The 23,136-nt window shown below is 42.9% G+C and overlaps 1 protein-coding gene across 1 annotated transcript; it reads right to left on the bottom strand.

The window, feature by feature from the left end:
* Window positions 1–862: 862 nt before the first annotated feature.
* On the bottom strand, window positions 863–5,562 carry LOC139576144 (sphingosine 1-phosphate receptor 1-like). The gene is made up of 2 exons (XM_071401879.1): window positions 5,432–5,562; window positions 863–3,796 (listed from the first exon to the last, which is right to left on the bottom strand). The coding sequence occupies exon 2, from the start codon at window positions 3,516–3,518 to the stop codon at window positions 2,316–2,318; it is 1,203 nt and encodes a 400-aa protein (XP_071257980.1). The 5' UTR covers window positions 3,519–3,796; window positions 5,432–5,562; the 3' UTR covers window positions 863–2,315.
* Between the last annotated feature and the right edge of the window lie 17,574 nt (window positions 5,563–23,136).

The following is a 23,136-nucleotide window of genomic DNA, read 5'->3' as shown; positions in this document are numbered from 1 at the left end:
CCAAGTTGACAAAGTGAGTTCAACCATTTATGGTTGAGAGGACTTGTTTCTAGTTTTGAATGGAAAAGGGCAGTTTTTTGCTCACACACAATTTATGCAAATCTTACCATTACTCTTCATTGCACGTCCCACACGTTTTGTAAATGAGTAATTTTATTGCCGATGCTTAGGTAGGTTTCTGCCAGTGTAGCATGTGGTGAGTAGTTGATTTGGTACAGGGCGGGGGACAGGTTTCGTTTGGATCTCAACTCGTGTAACCTCGTCAGCTGGTGGTTTCTTGTTGATAATCTTACTGGAAACGGGGCGTCAAGTCTATTGTCCCCAATGACTGCTGCCTTCTCTCTGTGTTACCACAAGCGCATGCCTTCTTCTTGGGTGGTTGCTTGTGGTATGGATTTGGTGCACTGTGGGTCATGTTGGGGGTTTGTGTGCTTGTGTGTTTACTTCAGCATCAATCAGACATTTACATTTTATTGTGATATACAGTACATTGTTTCTTTGGCATCTGTCTCTGCTCTATCGTGGGAAACTACACCTTGGTGTATATGTATATTTTGTAGACTGTTCCATCTTCTCAAATTAATTAAGTTGACATATGCTTATCAGTGTTTATGCACTTTTCAGTGTTGAAGTATATGGTATGTGGTGACTATAGGTCAAAGCCTTTTATAGCTGGTGGATGATGGAAGTGTAAGCTTCCTGTGAAAGATCTGAAACATCGCTCTCACCACATTGACACTAGCACTTTCATATTCTCACACATGAGGCCTCTGGCTTCACAAAGATTTGGTGAGAGGAAATAACTAGAATAAATGTTATTTGTATGGATGTTTATTCTGCAAAACAATGTTCAAAAATACTGTTTTTGGAGATGTTGTTTACATACATTTATTTATCGTTTGAATGTACATATAAAACATTGGCAGTGGCCTCATAAATTAAGTTTAGTTCAAAATACAGAAACTATAGTTCATTTTATTTACACAATATACCGTATAGTACAGTAAGATAAATTCTTTTTTTTCATTTGTACATTTATATACAATGTGAAAGATTTGAATTGCTTGCTTTCAAACATCACTGCTGTCACAATGGAACTTCATACATGGAACCCCAAGCATTTGTGGTTTGTTTTTGACAAATTTCTATTAATTAACCACTGTTTACAGAAGATAGACATAACACTTCATTGCATGAGAGGGATATTCTCCAGCTTGTACAGGAAAGTTCTGAAGGCTATTGTTTTTGTGAACAGGCTGTGTTCAGTATGATTTCCATACTTTGAGTCCACAAAACCAGAGCCGTCAATAAGCCTAATCTGTCCTTTTAATTGCTCTCAATCATGTCTGCTGCTACGTGTGTTTTAGAGACCTCCAAAGATGTGCAAACCAGAAGAGGCATCAACGTGAAATTATCTGTGTTTCTAAGCCACCAAGCCTCTAATGTTGGTCTGGGAACCTCTACCCAGAATTCCAGCTGACGTGAGATCAGATGACAAAAATGACATGGTTCTGGCAGCAGTTTTGGGTGTGGATGCTTCATGTTTTAACTACATGTCATTATGTTTGTATTATGTATTTTCTCTAGAGGGGATATAAGGATGAGCCCTAGCATGACTCAAATGTATACTTTAATTATGTATATGACTCAAAATAATATCTACTGAATGTGTTTTCAATGTTTGTATAATAAAAATACATGAATAACGTTAATTTCACAGCTGCTGGTTGAGTGGTTCTCTTTAACTACCGGTAAATGGTGAATTCAAAATACTGCTACAAACATGAATCCATTCCTTCAGGAGGGTTTTTCTATTCTGCAGTTTGGATTATGGAAGATTGTTAACGTATGAAATATATACTGTATCTCAGCATACGAGAAAAGGAATTTCACAGTATGAGAACAGCATATTAATCCGTTTAATGCTTCGCGCCGAAGAGTAAAAACCAACAAGGTATTTATTTCTCTAACACTGACTGAGGTTTGACTTCCTAACAATAGACCGACCTGTCTTTAAGTGGAAACCTCCAGCTTATCTGTCTAGGAAGAAAATGCCAGACCAGCGGAGGAAGGCAAAACATATGACAATGGTGGGTTCCGCTGACGTTCTCTACCATTGAGGTGAGAGGAAGAGTATTACTTCCTCCTTGCTTGTAGTTCCATTTACAACCCATACGTAACATGTAGTAGTCTCACAGCTGTAAGATGGTGCCGAAGAGTGGTCCAGTCAAGGGGGTATCCAGAACTCTGCTCTTACTGTAATTGGACAATTATCCATTATTACTGCTGAGTCACATTGGGCCGTCATGGACAAGTCATGTCTTTGACATCCTGGGGTAGATGGCTTTAATAGTGGAAGGGGTGAAGTTGGCAGAGGAGACTGTGATCTCCAGGCCCTCCAGCCTATGGGAGGGCGCCTCAGTCTTACTGGTACTGCACTCTAGGAAGGGCACACCTATCTTCTTCACCTGGCCATCCTTGGTGAGGAGGCAGCGTCGACACAGCAGCCTCAGGATGGCCCTCCTCATGTCCTTACTGGTCAGTGTATAGATGATGGGATTGAGGAGAGAGTTGAACATGGCGATGCCCAGGAAGTAGTCCGCCTTGAAGAGCACCTGGCAGCTCCGTGCCGGGCAGCAGAAGTCCAGCAGGAGGAGGATGAAGAGAGGCAGCCAGCAGACGATGAAGACGCCCAGCACGATGGTGACAGTCTTCAGCAGGGCCATGTACTTCTGGGACTTGCGGGCCAGGCCTTTGCGCTGCGGGCCAGAGCCCAGGTGCTTTGTGTTGGACTTGACAGTGTGGAAAATGCGCACATAAAGCACCACGATGGCCAGCAGCACAGCGGTGAACACGGTGATGAAGAAGAGGATGTAGCTTTTGGCAAAGAGCGGCAGGACGGTGGAGCACTGGTCCAGACGGCCCATACAGTTCCAGCCCAGGACGGGCAGCACCCCCAGGAACACTGACAGAACCCAGCTGGCCCCGATCAGGGCAAACATCCGGCCTCGCTTGGCCCCCTGGTAGGGCTTCATCCTCACCATGGTGACGTGGCGCTCAATGGCGATGGCCAGGAGGCTGATGACGGAGGCGGCCAGCGTTATGAAGACCCCCCCCTCTCTCAGGAACCACAGCACAGGGGTCATATTTAACGTGTTGGCCCCTGAAGTCACAATGTTCACCATGTAGGTGAAGCCTGCTAGCAGGTCTGAGAGTGTTAGGCTGCCTAACAGATAGTACATGGGCAGATGGAATTTTTTATTCCTCCAGATAGCTGACAGCACCACAGCATTCTCCAGCACTATGAGCAAGCAGATCAGCAGGAAGGCTATGGCCTCTGGCTTTAGTCCATCCTTGTACTTGTTCTCCTTCAGTTTGCCTGTGTAGTTGTAGTGTTCTCTGATGACAGCATTGCTCTGGTACTCGTGGAACATCCGGAGCAGGTACCCTGCCGAGGGGGTCATGGGAACCACAGTGGGGGCAGCAACAGCAGCGTAAGCGGCATGCGATGCTTCCATTGGTATTCTGGGAATGTTGCTTTCTTTTTAGCTGACAAGATGCTTTCCACTCTGCGTCACATAGTTCTTAAGCAGTCCATAATTCAATATGTTGGAAGTGGGGAATGTACATTCCTTAGGAAATCTATCTTTGAATGTCGTTTCTGACAGATAGTTCAGTCCAGTTTTTTGTATTTAGTATTAGAATGGATGGTAATAAGAATGTTCAATGTGATAGCATTATCCAAAACTGTGCAATGCCTGGACAATCCACTGGATGGCTCAGACAAGCAAGAAACCTGGAAACAAAATAACAGTATTGAAATACAGTATAATAGCCTATTTATCTGTAACAACACACACATGTAAAGAAAAGGGGGAGGGGCGTACATTCCTCATTAATCTTGTAATTAACAGTACCTGTCTTCATTCAAATTCTAATAGAATGTTTTTGAGTATGAAACTAGCAAAGACTTTACTCCACAGGTGCCTTACAAATGAGAAATTACCAAGCTAAGGCGCCATTAAAAAGACATAATAACAGAATTCCCAATATTAGTGTTTTGTCCTGGAGAAACTTGGCCTATTATGTCACTAATTCATATTCATCTTTAGCATATTTATCTTTGTCTTCCAGCTCAGTTTTATTTTGGGGGGCAAAACTGTCATTCTGCCTGTCAACTTTGATTCATTTTCTCGATGCACACATGAACAGAAATGTAGGCACACTCACATATACACATATACTTACACTGACACCCCAACACACACACAAACACTTTTTGTATGCACTAAATCTCCTGCACTGACTCTATACACACACACACTGGACTCTACAATCACACATACTTACACTAACACCTCAAAACACACACACACACACAATACATATGTCCACACACATAAAACGCACACACATGCATACTGACGCCACACACACACTCTCTCTCTCTCTCTCTCTCTCTCTCTCTCACACACACACACACACACACACACACACACACACACACACACACACACACACACACACACACACACACACACACACACACACACACACACACACACACACACACACACACACACACACACACACACACACACACACACACACACACACACACACACACACACGCTACTGTCTATTTACTGTCTATTATCTATCCTGTTGTCCAGTCACTTTACCCATACCTATATATACACAGCTACGTCAATTACCTCGTACCCCTGCAAATCAACTCCGTACAGGTACTCCCTGTATAGCCATGTTATTTTCACTCGTTATTGTTATTCGTTGTGCACTGTGTATTTATTCCTTGTCCCACTATTTTTATTTTTATTTTTTAAATCTTTAACTCTGCATTTTTGGAAAAGGACCCGTCTGTAAGCATTTTAGTGTTAGTCTACACCTGTTGTTTACAAGCATGTGCAAATACAATTGTATTAAATTGTATTTGAGGCACTGTTGCCTATCTGTTTGAAACATAGCATATGATAAAACACTACTTCAAAATTATTATGGACTGGGTATGCAAATGTATGAATTAAGTTACGTTTTTTAAACAATTATTAGTTATTCAAGTTTTTTATTATTTCAGAAAAATAACAAGACAACACTGAAATCTGTTGTTTTCATCAACTTATCAGTGGGCAAGTATAGGCTACAGGCTTGTATCAAAATTGTGAAGGTAAATATCTGGATTTTCCACAACATTGCTGAATTTCTCAAATATAAGACAAATAAACCTGTCCTTGCTTTAGCCTAGTTTTTATATGCCATCAAATTATAGAATTTCGATCAACTGTCTAAAACACCATAATATCTGTTGAATATATAAATACCAAACAAGTATCATTAAAATATCTTTAAATCCGAAGAATACCCCGTACAAATATAAGTAGGCTATTGCACAAATATAACTACAAAGACCTACCTTTTAAAAGTTTCACTTTGCCTGAGAACGTGTTCTTATTTAGCGCAGTTGTCTTGCGTTGAATACAGTACGCTCTGACTGATGATCAGACGTGACAGATGGTGATAAGAGAAAATAGACTGGTGCAGGACTCTACTTGAAGTGGGCTGGGCTGGACTCTGCCCTCCAACGCTCAGGCTTCCTCCCTACCTCTCCTTTAATTGGCTTCTGAAGTCGCAATAACTGTAGGTAAATAAATTGCCCGAGGTGGCTTGGAGATGAAATAACATTACTCTCTGGTTTACAATTATTGCAGGGATGCAGTGGGAGGCATTTATGATCTGTTTTGGCTACAGGCAGTTGCGCATGCTGTAAGGTTTAAAAGTGCATTCTTTCTAGGTCAATGCCATCTGATATGTTTTTGATCGGTGGTTGTAAAATGGATCACTATACTACTTCCCAAACTGGTCTCAGAGCATTTCATATGATTCTGTACATAAATACCTCACACTCCATTTAGTATGATATGTTAAGTTTCGTATGGTATGTATTAGTTTGTGGATGTCCATCATCAATTTCGTATTATAAGTTCCGAATTACAATTTGAATGATATGTTATAAATTGCTAAATGTACAATATGTTACGAATTTGCAAAATATATGATATGTTATGAATTCCAATTTGTTGTGGCTAACGTTAGCTAGGTGGCTAGGAGGCTAATGTTAACCTTAGCTAGTTGACTAATGTTAGCTAGGGGTTAGGGTTAAGGTTAGGTTAAGGGTTAAGGTTAGGGTTAGGGGAAGGGTTAACTAAAAGGGTTAAGGTTAGGGTTAGGGAAGGGTTAGCTAACATTCTAAGTAGTTGCAAAGTAGTTAAAAAGTAGAAAGTAGTTGAAATGTTGCTAATTAACTAAAATGCACAAGTTTTCCGTGATGAGATTTGAACACGCAACATTTGGGTTACTAGACGTTATACACGTTATATGCTCGACCAATCACTGATTCAGTGATTTATTTATTTAAGTTGAAGTCATTCAGTTGTGCAACTGACTAGGTACCCCCCTTTCCCTTTCCCTCCTTTAATTTTGCCTTAAGTAACCTTCTGTCTCAGGTAACCATACCAAGCGTAACATATCATACTATGTAAAGTGTTGGTCCCATGTTTCATGAGCTGAAATAAAAGATCCCAGAAATGTACCATACGCACAAAAAGCTTATTTCCCTCAAATGTTGTGCATATATTTGTTTACATCCCTGTTAGTGAGCATTTCTCATTTGCCAAGATAATCCATCCACCTGACAGGTGTGGCCTATCAAGAAGCTGATTAAACAGCATGATCATTACACAGGTGCTCCTTGTCCTGGAGACAATAAAAGGCCACTCTAAAATATGCAGTTTTGTCACACAATACAATGCCACAGATGTCTCAAGTTTTGAGGGAGCGTGCAATTGGCATGCTGACTGCAGGAATGTCCACTTGAGCTGTTGCCAGAGAATGTTAATTTCTCTACCATAAGCCGCCTCCAGTGTCGTTTTAGAGAATTTGGCAGAACATCCAACCGGCCTCACAACCGCAGACCACGTGTAACCATGCCAGCCCAGGACCTCCACATCCGGCTTCTTCACCTGCGGGATCGTCTAAGACCAGTCACCCAGACAGCTGATGAAACTGAGGAGTATTTCTATCTGTAATAAAGCCCTTTTATGGGGAAAAACTCATTCTGATTGGTTGGGCCTGGCTCCCCAGTGGGTGGGCCTGGCTCCCAAGTAGGTGGGCCTATGCCCTCCCAGGTCCACCCATGACTGCGCCCCTGCCCAGTCATGTGAAATCCATAGATTAGGGCCTAATGAATTTATTTAAATTCACTGATTTCCTTATATGAACTGAAAGTCAGTAAAATCATTGAAATTGTTGCATGTGCGTTTATTTTTTTGTTCAGCATAATTTCAGGGCCCGGATTTACTTTTACTATGTTACGTCTAGTATATGAGACCAGACTGCACTTCCTACAATGATATGGTACTTACCTTTTTAAGTTTTATTGGTTTACATCTTATCTTTATTCACATTCTGAATGAAAACGTGGTCCATGGTTCTTTTTCATGATTTGGACAATGCTCTCTGTCAGTTCCCACACCTCAACGCGTATAGAGTATGTAGACCTTCCTCATAACCGTACATGTTTCTGAGGATGAGGAGGATGATGGAAATACAACAATATGTGCACTTTGTGCAGTTGTGATAAATTACTACATTAGTATGTGGAAATTACGTAAAGGGATGGTGGGTGGCTGAGTGGCTGGATCCTACTTTCTCTAAACAGGAAGCTGTCTCATTGTGCCTAGAAGGGAGAGGGATTTCCTTGAGAAACACCTATGAAGTCATAGTAAGATGGATTCGACACTGACACTGTGCATTCCAGCTTGACGTGGAACACACTGTCCTTTGGGAATGCAATGCCACCTTACTCATTTCCAGTTAGAAGAGGACTCATAATACGTTGTAAACAAATCACATTTACAGAACACACATACATTGTTTTTGTTACTGCATGAGACATGAGACTCGTTTTTAGTCGATTGGGTTCCATTCCTCTGACATGCTCCATCAGCTTCTAGAGGCTAAATCTATTTAAGCAATTTTTCTCTGTAAGGCTGTTTTATTTAACTGTTGAGGAGGCATACTTCTCACGTCAGCTGCTTCTCTGGAGTTAAACTATTTATTTTCTTGCCCCCATTAAGTAATTTTCAGTTGGCCCCGCAGTAGAGAACTGGTGGTAAACCCTGACTTGTCCTGCCTGTCTCAGTTGTCCCCTGGCCTAAGGCCCACCCAGTGGCTGCTTGCTCAGGAGGTGATCCTCTCCATGGGCCTGTCACCCGAGTGGCAGTTAGCCTCCTGCTGTGACACTATCTCACCATATCACCCTCATTAACACACAAAGAGTAGACAGAATGACACCGACTCCGCCCAGCTGCTTCCCACAGTAGGAATCTACTCAGTCCCTCATTATTCTCCTTCAGGTCTTGTGTCTGTACTCTTCATTAGTCGCCCATCGCCCCTAGGGAGTATAGTACATGCATGAAGTGCTTTGGATTTGGATGATATATTTCTGTGACGTTGGTCTTGTAATGTGGAAGTCAATGGGAGTAAAGATGAGTTTTTAATGTATCTGTTGTTTGTGTGCTCTGTGTGTTGTCCTTTTAGGGTAGACACATTGCCAGTATGGCTGTCATGTCTTGATTGATGAGCCAGAAACTCCCCCAAAAAAGAGGGTCCCTGTTGATCAGTCTGATAATTCTTCTTGTTTCATAATGATACAGGATCCTTTCTCTCTTACTATTTTGTCCATTGTGGGATGTGAGAATCACACCTCAGTGTAGCATTGCATTCTGAGACTATGACAACTTCCTTTGGCTGCAGCATTTCAGTGCTAATCCAGTTGATGAGCAACATTCTCACCACAGAATAATATTCTCACCTCAGTCAAAATAACAGTGCCTGCCGTACATACTGTATGAAGGACCCTGAAAAGGTCATGAGAAAAGCAATCACACCTTCCCACTGCTTAGAACGGTGTTTCGTTAGTGTGTTTATCCAATCAAGAGCTTGTTAAATATCTTCATCCTCTGATTCAACTCTGACCCCTTCACTTCACAGGGTCAACAGAACAGAGGATGAAAGTGAGGGGTTAAACAATATTTCATCTGGATGACACTGGTTGAACTCAAAAGGACATGTCTTCTCATCCATCCTTTGGCTCACCTCAATCAGCCTGACTAACCGGTGTCTGTATGTAGCCTCGCTACTTTTATAGCCTCGCTACTGTATATAGCCTGTCTTTTTTACTGTTGTTTTATTTCTTTACTAACCTATTGTTCACCTAACACCTTTTTTGCACTGTTGATTAGAGCCTGTAAGTAAGCATTTCACTGTAAGGTCCAGACAGGAGGAGTGTTGTATTCGGCGCACGTGACAAATAAACTTTGATTTGATTTGATTTCCCTTACTCCCCTACTTGTTCCACACTATCTTTTTGGCAGGATTCATCACAAAACATACAGCGCGTAGATGCAAGCCACAAGATCCACATGAGCAGAAAGTGTTTGCACTCTTTCTTCTCTCTTCTCTCTTTCTCTCTCAGTTAAATGCAAAGTGTCATATTTCAAATGTACAGTAGGTTGAGGGAGTGACTGTTTTTTAATTTGGAAATTGTTGATTTGGGCGGCTTGTTGACCCAATGTTGCTCTGGGTGAAGTGAGGTCATGGGATTTCCACTCCTCCTGTCTGGAGCACCGTATCTGGGTAGGGTGGCTTGGACAAAGCCTCTGTCCATCACAAACCTCTCACAGAGGCTACAGTGGAGAGACTAAAGGACAGAGACTGACAGAGTTCATAAAAATGTCTCTGAATGTGCGCAACAAGTTGTTCGCCTGCCTTTCTGTGTAGAAAGTCCAGGTTTTGATGGTGATTAACTACAGCTTAGTGTTCAAACAATGACCACAGCCCAAGTTCCAAATGAGAGGAAGTAAGGGAAACATATGAAACTGCTGGACTTTTCCTTTCCATTACTGGTCCGTCTACCTCTGTCAGGCACGTCACCTGACTCTCCTCCCAGCCACTGGCTGTCTGGAGAACTCTGAGGCTGTCCTGTGATGCAGTCCTTTTCTAAACCACACAACAGGACTCACTACACTATTCTCTCACAATTTGAATATGGATAGATGGATGAAGATTGTATCTGCCTCCCTCTCTTGTCCATTCCCTGTGTGTGACTTCTAGTATGTAAACTAGCATGTCTTACATGGAAATGCATGCAAATATATCAAACGTGGGCAGCAATTGTTGTATTAAGTGTATGGACCATAGTCTCTACTCGCCTGTAGGTCTGTAGCTTTGTGTGTTTGGAATTCTCAAGTAGAGCAGAATGTCAAATTGCTGTGATCCAGACTTTTTGTTTTTATAAGGAAACACACTCTTGAAGTTTAGCCTTTGTGTGTAAGCCAGGCAGACTTTATAGAGAGGGGTGGTGCAATAAAACAGAAATTACACTGGAATGCATTCATTTATTTCACTGGGTAAACAAACTTGTTTTAATCTTTTCCCATGTACATTTTTCCTCTTTTTGAGTGGAACAGGAGATGGAAAATGCTTTGTTCAGTTTGATGTTGTCGTTGCAGTCAGTGGGGATTGTCTAGGACAAATAAACAACAGGAAGAGGCTCCCATTTGGGAACAGTTTGATTATACACACACTCTGCAAAATGTGAATGTGACTTTGTCTGTGCATAAACACAAACATCCTCAGCTTTTATCTAAACCTCTACAAATCCTCACTCTGAAGCTGACGTGCATTGCTTTTTGAATACAAACCCCTACCACAGAGATATCACCCTAAAAGTGCAGTGTCAACCCATTTTCCCTGCTGCTGTGTCTCGTCTATCAACATAATATAACAACGCATTCCAGGTCCCCTTATCCTAAGGCCTGGGGAGGGGCTGGGGACCAAACCAACCTCTAGAATGTAGTGACGTAGCAACCTTCTGAAACACTACATTCTAGAGGTTGGTTTGGTCCCCAGCCCCTCCCCAGGCCTTAGGATAAAGGGTTTTACTGACAATATTACACTTACTGTCACTTTCAATTCTCATGCTCCCTAGCTAGCATCATGTTGGATGACCTACAAATTTTGCTCATTCTATTACATATGTATTTTTCCAGATTAGCTGTTGCTGAGTATGATTTGAATGAAGAGTCTTATGAAAGGCTGTTTTGTTCTTCGAAGCCGCACTGAATCGTGGTTTGGGATGAGTTCATCCTGGAAGGAGGAATGGAAGAAATAACATTCCCATGGAGAAGGGGAGAAGGGGTGGGGGTGTAACCGTTCTGGGTGAGTCATGTGAATGAGTTAGGTCTTTCACCAGATTTATTCTAACTTTTTCAATGACCAATAAGCACCAATTAGCCCACCATGTCTTAGTCAGGAGTCAGATTCTGGGAAGAGCCACCCTCGCTTCCACACAGAGGTGGCAGCCATGTTGGAGGGGGGCGGAATCCGAAATGAAATGATAAACGGCAAGACTCTTTTCATCTAGACGATGGGAAAATCCAGCATCCGACCCTGGGACCCTTTCCAGTTTTGGTGTTCCCCTGGTACACGATAAAAGAGTGAATGTGTATTCATTGAATGAATGAATACAGATGAATAAAGTTGTCTTCATTTTTCCTCTGGTGAACTCCAGCACTAATGAGATCTAGCCCTGGGTTAATACTCTCTTCCTGTAGAGAGGAGAGCATACCCTCTGACCACATCACCTGTGTGTTAGCTACTGAGGTACAGGATATGGGTCATTGTAACAGTGTCTCAATGACGCCTTTTATGGGTTTGGGGGAAGTAATATAATATCTCTGATTTGTATTTAGGACAGACTTTGGAAGTGTACAGACCTAATATGTAATGTAAAGCCATTCTAAGAAGCACACGTCAACATTAAAAATAGCTTTTTTTCAGGCCCATTGTCTGTATTCAATAGCCGTACCTAACTATGACCACCCCCAGGCCAGTCATCTCACAAACATCACTATTCTCCAATCCATTGTATAACCTTTTTACCTCCATAAAAAATAAGACCATAAAGTTGAACCTACAGTGTCAGAAGTGAGCCGGACTGGAGTGGCTGGCTTCCCGAGAGGAAGGTTAATCATTAAAACATGTAGTGTAAAGGCTGATAAGGCAAAATGCTACTACGGCCATGCCCTGGAGTCTTTTTCTTCCCTTGTTCCGCTCTTTCTTTTGATTTGGATGCTGTTTGCTTCAAGCGTTTTGATTGTTGATACGGCCCTGTTCAAGTCAAGTCGGGTGCAGTGTAGCGTGACTAACAATGTTTTGAGACAATGTAAGTGTTCCTTCTTTTATTCCCCCTATGCCTTTTGGTGTGTTTATTAGGGTTAAATGAGCACAGTGGAGGGAAACCAGCCCACTCATTCCCTCAAGTGAGGTTCTATGGTGGTGCTGGAGATTCCTCAGGTTGTATGCCTGCACAGTTCTCTCAATCAAGGGTATGGATGTTTACATATAAGATGCACTTGGCTCAACCCGTATGATGCTGTGGTGAGGACGGTTGGATAGTAACTTCTAAAGTATGATGGGATCTGTAATTTCACAAGCAAATAAACAAACCAAATATCTCGAATAAGTCATGATTCACCAAACCATCTTTGCACTAAATCAAATCAAAGAATAAACAAGAAGTTTGTCTCTTGGACCATGTTTCTAAGGATGGGATTTCCTTAGCTCAATCCATGCAAACCAGCAAATAGGCTAGATTTAAACCCGTCTGAGTGAGAAACTAAACAAATCTATGAGTTTGGTTCCAGCACCCAGCTATCGCTAGACCTCTCGCTTTCTGTCTTCTTCCACCCCCATCGCCTATATGTTAAATATATGTTCCGTATATTGTTTCATAGCATTCCCTAAAAGCGGAACGTAAACCCTTAATTATGCGTGTGCTCTGTCAGTGTGGTACGGGCCGCTCTGGGGGAAACCAGGCAGCTGTTAGAGTTACCCAGACCATCACAGAGGTTCTGCCGTGCATGTTCCACTGATGCTCAGCTTAACCCAAATCAAAACTATTGTTGTCTCTGCTTCTCTGATTTCCTGCACTACATCTCACATAAAAGAGAGAGTAATGTTTGGCCTTTCATTGTAGTGAAGGGCTTAAATTGGACTTACAACCCAAAGGCTTTATATTTTCTCTTAAAAACTTGTGAATCTAACTTTGACTCTTGTTAGAATATAATTTAAACCTGACATATTTTAGTAAGAGAAGAGAATTTGTTAGTGCATGCTGCCTGTGGTGGTGATAACCCCCATCACTACAGGAAGTGAATTGTCCTGCCTTTTGTGACTGTGTTGTCATTAGCTGACAATAACCCTCTAGAACCCATTACTGTAGATCTAGCCAGCACAATCTGGAGAACACAGTCAGAAGATTCAGACATGGGCCTGAGTTTGATGTGTCCCTAGCTAGGTCTGTATCCCTGCCTCCCTCTCTCTACCCATCACCAGCGATTAACCGCCCGGTCTTGGGCTACACAAACCAGGACCGGTAACTTCCTCATCTGGGTCATGGCGGTAGTGGTCCATGGCAGTCTCTCTCCGATCATGTATCATGTCAAGTCTGTGCGTGTTGGAAACAGGCATCAAAGATGGGAAACAGCTGTGGGGCCAAGTTGCCGGTGGTGATAGTGTGTACTGTAACGGTGAAGGGCATGATGGTGACAGTGCTCAACACATGGCAGCAAGGGGACATCAACACCCCACTGTGTCTGCGCTCTGTCTGTGTACCGTATGGCTGTGGAGCTATGTGAGGTATTCCGCTGTAAAACATATCCAGGAGACAAGGAGTAGATGATTTCCAAACTCCTGTCTCCTGCACTTTGTAACTGTAGCCCTGGAACAGCCCCCTCTTCAACCCAGGAGAGGGTTTCAATTCCCCAAATCCTACCTCATCCACACACAGGGACAAGGAATTACTTCACAGGCTCATATTGGTTTACACTCTTTGTTGATGTTCTTTGGAAATTAGTAGCATGCCTTTCCATTCAGGCTCATCCCTTTGTTTATTTTGATGAGCTGTCTAAATTGAGTTGAGAGATGTATCATTTTGTGGGACGGCTGATTATTTGGACACATGGTTTCTGTTATCATAAACATGACTACCCGTATGGATTCCATGTTCCTTTTGTGTGATCCCTTTCGAAGGTTTACAATATCCTGATCTTCTGTTCATTAACCAATTACCACAAGTAATTTACCCCACTGTCCTTCTTTCCCCTGTGCATCACATGTTTATAACCCTGAAAAATGGTCCGGCATGGTGTTCATGTTAAATTATGTTAAAAAAATTATATGGGGTGACTGTTTTAAAATGTAGTTTTATTGGAAGGCTTATTGGGAGACTGTTAACTAGTGGGAAAGCAGAGCCCTGTTTGGATGCCAGTGGTTTTCACAAGCTGTCCATGGTTCCAAACCTCCAAACCAGCGCTAGCTGGAGGAATGTCAGTTTCATCACATGTGTTTTTATCATGGAGGATTCTGACCCAAAGAGAGCAACAGCAGGACCTGGTGAGAATATGTTACTCTGGACTGCATGTACAATAGGCCACATGGTACAGAATGTATAGGATTGACTGGAGGCTCTCTGAACATTATGGTAGTAGTGCTGGGGGACACTGGTCTACTAGAGCCCTCCTGCCCCCTTCACCCTCCTGCCTGAGACAAACACAATTGATGGCCACTGAGTCACAAACAGATGTCATTCCCTGGTGCAGTGAGCACGGACAATGACACAGTGACAAATAAGGGCTTAAACCGTGCAGTGGGGGGCACACCTGTGAAATGAAAGGGCTGATCTGGAGTAATGAGAAGCAGGCCAGTGACAGAGGACAAAGCCCTGTTGTTTTAGAGCCCTAGCCGCTCTTTGTGCCAGTAAAAAAGGGAGAGCATTTCGAGGAGAGGTGAAATATTTACACTAGGCAGCAGCAGCCAGGGCTTTATGAGGTGCACTAGCTGGACCATGTGCAGGGCTGCAGATGACCTGAGGTATTGTAGAACAGCTCTGGTTTCCCATAAACCTCTGCTCTGATCCACCATGTGTCCTGTGGTTGTCTTTGGCCGGTATAAGACTCTGGGGTTTATGAAATGCTCGAGGTGCCCTTGAAGTACAATAGACAAAACCTTCACATACTGTACAACACGTACAAGGTACAGGGCAGCAGCTACTGTAGTCAGCATAGAGCTGAGTGCAGTACAGGGGTTAATAATTGTGATAACCTGAGAAAAGGATGTAATTTCAGCACTTTCAAATGAAGACAATTTATTTTGCCTGAGTCTGAGACATTTATCAGTGTGCAACAAAACCTATTCAGCACATTGACCTTAAAGGGCGACTGCACTTCCTGATTTTGCCTCGTTTTAGATTTGGTTCACTAAGACATTCAAGTGGTCATGACTGAATTAAAATGGGAGTTGGCTTTTGGGGTGTGGTTTGATGTGGGAAGAGTAAGCCAAATTATTTTGTCAATTAGCTTCAGCCGGCTGGTGTGCGACTGTTGCAAAATTGGATTGACTTTGGATAGCCTATCTCTGGGGCTAATTTGAGACCGTCAAGAATTTATTATTAATGTATATGACAATATTTTCATGTTGCACACCTTTAGCTTTGTCATTAAATGCTTTCAATATTTGTATATGAATTTCTACAATTTACAGTTGGGTTGAGGTTTATAAGTCATAGAAATTTGGAGCCATTGGAATTTTAATATATTGTCTCATGTACGTTGTGTAATTTACAGATGGTCCCTAACTAGTCCCAGAGGTACAGTTGAATTGTGTGCAGCTGCACTCCGAATTGATGAATACTTGTGTGCTGCCAGCTGTGGGCAGGATTGAAACAAACCCAACCTTCATTTTCGTTCTGATGCAGTCACGACCACAAGTCTCACAAAACTCTGTTTTGGACAAGACTGACTATAACCAAAATTATCATATGACACACTTTAACAGTAGAATAAATGTTTCTGACTCATATTGATGCCACATAGGCTGTTTTATAGATGAGAATTTGTTTTTAGGGGCAGTTGCCCTTTAAAGATTAAATCAGCAGCCACTGTTCGCCACCTAGTACCTTTGCTATTGTTTTTGTTTTGTTGATGAAAACAGAGCAGAGAAGCATCCGGCAGTGTGCAAAAAATAATTGCAGTACATATTCTGCTGTTCTATTGCGTGTGGCAGTACATATTCTGCTGTTCTATTGCGTGTGGCAGTACATATTCTGCTGTTCTATTGCGTGTGGCAGTACATATTCTGCTGTTCTATTGCGTGTGTAATGATGTCCGACGGGAAAGAATTGTGTTTGTTGTCGTAATATCCCAAAGGGACGTAGTAGTTTCACCTATTAAGGATTCAAGCTTTAAGTTTGCCATTGATATTTGCTCTTTTCTTTGCTTAAGCCATTTTTCCACAACTTTGGAAATATGCTTGGGGTCATTGTCCATTTGGAAGAACCATTTGCAACCAAGCTTTAAGTTCCTGACTGATGTCTTGAGATGTTGTTTCAATATATCCACATAATTTTCCCATCCACATAATTTTCCATCCTCATGATGCCATCTATTTTGTGAAGTGCACCAGTCCCTCCTGCAGCAACGCACCCCCACAACATGATGCTGCCACCCCCGTGCTTCACGGTTGGGATGGTGTTCTTCGGCTTGCAAGCCTCCCCCTTTTCCTCCAAACATAACGATGATCATTATGGCCAAACAGTTCTTTTTTTGTTTCATCAGACCAGAGGACATTTCTCCAAAAAGTACGATCTTTGTCCCCATGTGCAGTTGCAAACCGTGGTCTGGCTTTTTTATGGCGGTTTTGGAGCAGTGGCTTCTTCCTTGCTGAGCGGCTTTTCAGGTTATATAGATATAGGACTCGGTGGATATAGATACTTTTGTACCTGTTTCCTCCAGCATCTTCACAAGGTCCTTTGCTGTTGTTCTGGGATTGATTTGCACTTTTCGCACCAAAGAACATTCATCTCTAGGAGACAGAGCGCGTCTCCTTCATGAGCGGTATGACAGCTGCGTGGTCCCATGTTGTTTATACTTGCGTACTATTGTTTGTACAGATGAACGTGGTTCCTTCAGGCGTTTGGAAATTGTTCCCAAGGATGAACCAGACTTGTGGAGGTACTACAATTTTTTTTCTGAGGTCTTAGCTGATTTCTTTTGATTTTCCCATTATGTCAAGCAAAGAGGCACTGAGTTTGAAGGTAGGCATTGAAATAAATCCACAGGTACACCTCCAATTGACTCAAATGATGTCAATTAGCCTATCAGAAGCTTCTAAAGCCATGACATAATTTTCTGGAATTTTCCAAGCTGTTTAAAGGCACAGTCAACTTTGTGTATGTAAACTTCTGACCCATTGTAATTGTGATACAGGGAATTATAAGTGAAATAATCTGTCTGTAAACAATTGTTGGAAAAATTACTTGTGTCATGCACAAAGTAGATGTCCTAACCGACTTGCCAAAACTAAAGTTTATTATAAAGACATTTGTGGATTGGTTGAAAAACTAGTTTTAATGACTCCAACCTAAGTGTATGTAAACTTCTGACTTCAACTGTATATTGCATTATAGCCTCAATGTAACACTGTAAGATTTAAAAGTCATAAGTAATCTTTAAAATAATATTGAAAAGTTTTGAAATTGGATTGGATGTAATTAATCATCATAGTAAATGTAATATGAGCCTTGTATAAGTCAGTCCAGCCTACATGGGCAACCTTTAGCACCTTCTATTACCTCATGGTCATACCCCAAATTACCTCGAAGAGACAGGCCTTTATGAGAACCTGAAATAACCACAACCTGTGTCTGTCTGTAAAGAGAGTGGTGGTCTGCATTTGACCCCACCTTAAAGCACCTCTCTAAGTAATATCATATTGATTTGATATATCAGGCTTCCTAAAAATGTAATTTCACATGATTAATAACAGTTGTTATCGGGTCCGTGTAACAGTCAAAGGGCAGGACGTAAAACTGCTGCTGTCTGCAGGAAATGGCCCTGCATCTGAAGAAGCCCCAACAAGATGGGCCAAACACAATCAGGCACAGATGATGAAAAGGTAATGCAACCAATCAGAGAAATAACAGGAAATCCAGACTTGATAACAATAGTATGTCAACCCTCCAGCTAACATTAGCAGGTCAGGAGAGATACAGTACATATCTGACCTCAATGTCATATTATCTGCTTATTGTGGATGTACTTTTTAATAGCAGTAGGGGCTTCATAGAGGGGTTTTGTCTTCCCATTCCCTTTTCATAACTGCAGGGCTCATTCCCATTTCCTTTGCATAACTGAGTTCATCTAAAATAACCCCTTCAACAAACAGGGTTATTAACTTCTCTAGCATAGGGGGCAGCATTTTCACGTTTGGATGAAAAGCGTGCCCAGAGTAAACTGCCTCCTACTCAGTCCCAGATGCTAATATATGCATATTATTATTAGTATTGGATAGAAAACACTCTGACGTTTCTAAAACTGTTTGAATCATGTCTGTGACCATAACAGAACTTATTTGGCAGACAAAACCCTGAGGACAAACCATTCAGATTTCTTTTTTTTTGAGGTCACTCTCTTTTCAATGACTTTTCATTGGGAATCCAGATTTCTAAGGGACCTTCCTGCAGTTCCTATCGCTTCCACTGGATGTCAACAGTCTTTAGAAATTGGTTGAGGTTTTTCCTTTGAGAAATGAAGAAGTAGCCATGTTCAGAATGAGGCTCCAGTGAAGTGTACTGTTTGTTAGAGGCGCATGACCAGAAAGCATGCTACACATTGTTTTCCTCCGGTATTGAACACAGATCATCCCGTCTTCAATTTAATCGATTATTTACGTAAAAAAATACCTGAAGATGTATTACAAAAGTAGTTTGAAATGTTTGGACAACGCTTACAGGTAACTTTTGAGATATTTTGTAGTCACGTTGTGCAAGTTGGAACCGGTGTTTTTCTGGATCAAACGCGCCAAATAAATGGACATTTTGGATATACAGTGGGGAGAACAAATATTTGATACACTGCCGATTTTGCAGGTTTTCCTACTTACAAAGCATGTAGAGGTCTGTAATTTTTATCATAGGTACACTTCAACTGTGAGAGACGGAATCTAAAACAAAAATCCAGAAAATCACATTGTATGATTTTTAAGTAATTCATTTGCATTTTATTGCATGACATAAGTATTTGATCACCTACCAACCAGTAAGAATTCCGGCTCTCACAGACCTGTTAGTTTTTCTTTAAGAAGCCCTCCTGTTCTCCACTCATTACCTGTATTAACTGCACCTGTTTGAACTCGTTACCTGTATAAAAGACACCTGTCCACACACTCAATCAAACAGACTCCAACCTCTCCACAATGGCCAAGACCAGAGAGCTGTGTAAGGACATCAGGGATAAAATTGTAGACCTGCACAAGGCTGGGATGGGCTACAGGACAATAGGCAAGCAGCTTGGTGAGAAGGCAACAACTGTTGGCGCAATTATTAGAAAATAGAAGAAAATAGAAGAAGTTCAAGATGATGGTCAATCACCCTCGGTCTGGGGCTCCATGCAAGATCTCACCTCGTGGGGCATCAATGATCATGAGGAAGGTGAGGGATCAGCCCAGAACTACACGGCAGGACCTGGTCAATGACCTGAAGAGAGCTGGGACCACAGTCTCAAAGAAAACCATTAGTAACACACTACGCCGTCATGGATTAAAATCCTGCAGCGCACACAAGGTCCCCCTGCTCAAGCAGGCGCATGTCCAGGCCCGTCTGAAGTTTGCCAATGACCATCTGGATGATCCAGAGGAGGAATGGGAGAAGGTCATGTGGTCTGATGATTCAAAAATAGAGCTTTTTGGTCTAAACTCCACTCGCCGTGTTTGGAGGAAGAAGAAGGATGAGTACAACCCCAAGAACACCATCCCAACCGTGAAGCATGGAGGTGGAAACATCATTCTTTGGGGATGCTTTTCTGCAAAGGGGACAGGACGACTGCACCGTATTGAGGGGAGGATGGATGGGGCCATGTATTGCGAGATCTTAGCCAACAACCTCCTTCCCTCAGTAAGAGCATTGATGATGGGTCGTGGCTGGGTCTTCCAGCATGACAACGACCCGAAACACACAGCCAGGGCAACTAAGGAGTGGCTCCGTAAGAAGTATCTCAAGGTCCTGGAGTGGCCTAGCCAGTCTCCAGACCTGAACCCAATAGAAAATCTTTGGAGGGAGCTGAAAGTCCGTATTGCCCAGCGACAGCCCCGAAACCTGAAGGATCTGGAGAAGGTCTGTATGGAGGAGTGGGCCAAAATCCCTGCTGCAGTGTGTGCAAACCTGGTCAAGAACTACAGGAAACGTATGATCTCTGTAATTGCAAACAAAGGATTCTGTACCAAATATTAAGTTCTGCTTTTCTGATGTATCAAATACTTATGTCATGCAATAAAATGCTAATTAATTACTTAAAAATCATACAATGTGATTTTCGGGATTTTTGTTTTAGATTCCGTCTCTCACAGTTGAAGTGTACCTATGATAAAAATTACAGACCTCTACATGCTTTTTAAGTAGGAAAATCTGCAAAATCGGCAGTGTATCAAATACTTGTTCTCCCCACTGTATATCGATGGAATTAATCGAACAAAAGGACCATTTGTGATGTTTATGGAACATATTGGAGTGCCAACAGAAGAAGCTCGTCAAAGGTAAGGCATGAATTATATCTTTATTTCTGCGTTTTGTGTCGCGCCTGGAAGGTTGAAATATGATGGACTGTGATTGTTAGCTGGGGTGCTATCCTCAGATAATATCATTGTTTGCTTTCGCCGTAAAGCATTTTTGAAATCTGACATGTTGACTGGATTCACAACAAGTGTAGCTTTAATTTGTTATATTGAATGTGTGATTTCATGAAAGTTAAATTTTTAATAGTAATTTATTTGAATTTGGCGCTCTGCATTTTCACTGGATGTTGGCCAGGTGGGATGCTACCGTCCCACATATCCCAGGGGGGTTAAAGGGTTCATGTGATTGGTCTGGCCTGTCATCATGGGCAAATGGTGATTACTGGCTTGAATACAATGCATACAGTATGAAGGCATTAATTGAGGTGTCGTAGGGGAGGAGACAATATCGAACCATACTGACACTGACACTTTCTACGTTTCTCGTGTCCAGGTTTTAACATCACAATCTTAATGAACCAATTACATTGTCACGCCCTGACCTTAGAGAGCCTTTTTTTGTCTCTATTTGGTTTGGTCAGGGTGTGATTTGGGGTGGGCATTCTATGTTCTTTATTTCTATGATTTGTGATTCTATGTTTTGGCCGGGTATGGTTCTCAATCAGGGACAGCTGTCTATCGTTGTCTCTGATTGGGAATCATACTTAGGCAGCCTGTTTTCCACTTTAGGTTGTGGGATGTTGTTTTTGTTAGCTCTGGTGAGCCTTCAAGACGTTACGTTCGTTGTTCTTATCCGGTGTCCTGTGTGAATTTAAGTATGCTCTCTCTAATTCTCTCTTTCTTTCTCTCTCTCGGAGGACCTGAGCCCTAGGACCATGCCTCAGGACTACCTGGCATGATGACTCCGTGCTGTCCCCAGTCCACCTGGCCGTGCTGCTGCTCCAGTTTCAACTGTTCTGCCTGCGGCTATGGAACCCTGACCTGTTCACCGGACGTGCTACCTGTCCCAGACCTGCTGTTTTCAACTCTCTAGAGACAGCAGGAGTGTTAGAGATACTCTTAATGATCGGCTATGAAAAGCCAACTGACATTTACTCCTGAGGTGCTGACTTGCTGCACCCTCGACAACTACTGTGATTATTATTATTTGACCATGCTGGTCATTTATGAACATTTGAACATGTTGGCCATGTTCTGTTATAATCTCCACCCGGCACAGCCAGAAGAGGACTGGCCACCCCTCATAGCCTGGTTCCTCTCTAGGTTACTTCCTAGGTTTTGGCCTTTCTAGGGTGTTTTTCCTAGCCACCGTGCTTCTACACCTGCATTGCTTGCTGTTTGGGGTTTTAGGCTGGGTTTCTGTACAGCACTTTGAGATATCAGCTGATGTAAGAAGGGCTATATAAATACATTTGATTTGATTTCTTTTGTTGTTTTGTTTGGTGTTCGTTTTTTTTAATAAAGAAGCATGAACACGTACAATGCTGCACCTTGGTCTAATTCCACCTACGACGATCGTTACAGAACATCCCACCACAAACGGACCAAGCAGCGTGGTAAGGAGGACTGGACAAGGGAGGACATCCTGGACGGCAAAGGACCCTGGACGTGGGAGGAGATCCTGGCGGGGAAGGATCGCCTCCCATGGGAACAGGTGGAAGCAGCTAGGAAGGTGGAGGCAGCTAGAAAGGGGGCCCAGCGTTACGAGGGGACATGGCTAGCACGGAAGCCCGAGAAGCCACTCCCCAAAACATTTTTTGGGGGGAACACGAGGATATTGGCTGAGTCAGGTTGGAGTCCTGAGCCAAATCCTCGTGCTTACTGTGGGGAGAGTGTGACTAGTCAGGCCCCATGTTATGCGGCTCTGCGCAGTGTGTCTCCAGTGCGCAGTGTGTCTCCAGTGCGCACTCATAGCCCGGTGCGCTATATTCCAGCTCCCCGCATCGGCTGGGCTAGAGTGGTCATCCAGCCAGGACGGGTTGTGCCAGCTCTGCTCTCCAGAACTCCAGTGCGCCTCCTCAGTATATCCTGCGCCGGCTCTACGCACAGTGTCTCCGGTGCGCTCTCACAGCCCAGTGTGTCCTGTGCCAACACCCCGCAGTTGCCGGGCTAGGGTGAGCATCCAGCCAGGACGGGTTGTGCCAGCTCTGCTCTCCAGACCTCCAGTGCGTCTCCAAGGTCCAGTGATGATCCATGGCACGAAGCCTCCAGTGATGATCCATGGCACAAAGCCTCCAGTGATGATCCATGGCAGGAAGCCTCCAGTGATGATCCATGGCACGAAGCCTCCAGTGATGATCCATGGCACGAAGCCTCCAGTGATGATCCATGGCACAAAGCCTCCAGTGATGATCCATGGCAGGAAGCCTCCAGTGATGATCCATGGCACGAAGCCTCCAGTGATGATCCATGGCACGAAGCCTCCAGTGA

Source organism: Salvelinus alpinus, chromosome 1 (genome assembly GCF_045679555.1).
Source record: "Salvelinus alpinus chromosome 1, SLU_Salpinus.1, whole genome shotgun sequence".
In the NCBI taxonomy this organism is placed as follows: domain Eukaryota; kingdom Metazoa; phylum Chordata; class Actinopteri; order Salmoniformes; family Salmonidae; genus Salvelinus; species Salvelinus alpinus.
The sequence above is the reverse complement of the archived record's forward strand: the minus strand, read 5'-3'. Positions and strand labels throughout refer to the sequence as shown.

What these genes read in the sequence shown, in the direction of transcription:
- LOC139576144 (XM_071401879.1), bottom strand. Translation starts at nt 3,518, where the DNA reads ATGGAAGCATCGCATGCCGCTTACGCTGCTGTTGCTGCCCCCACTGTG.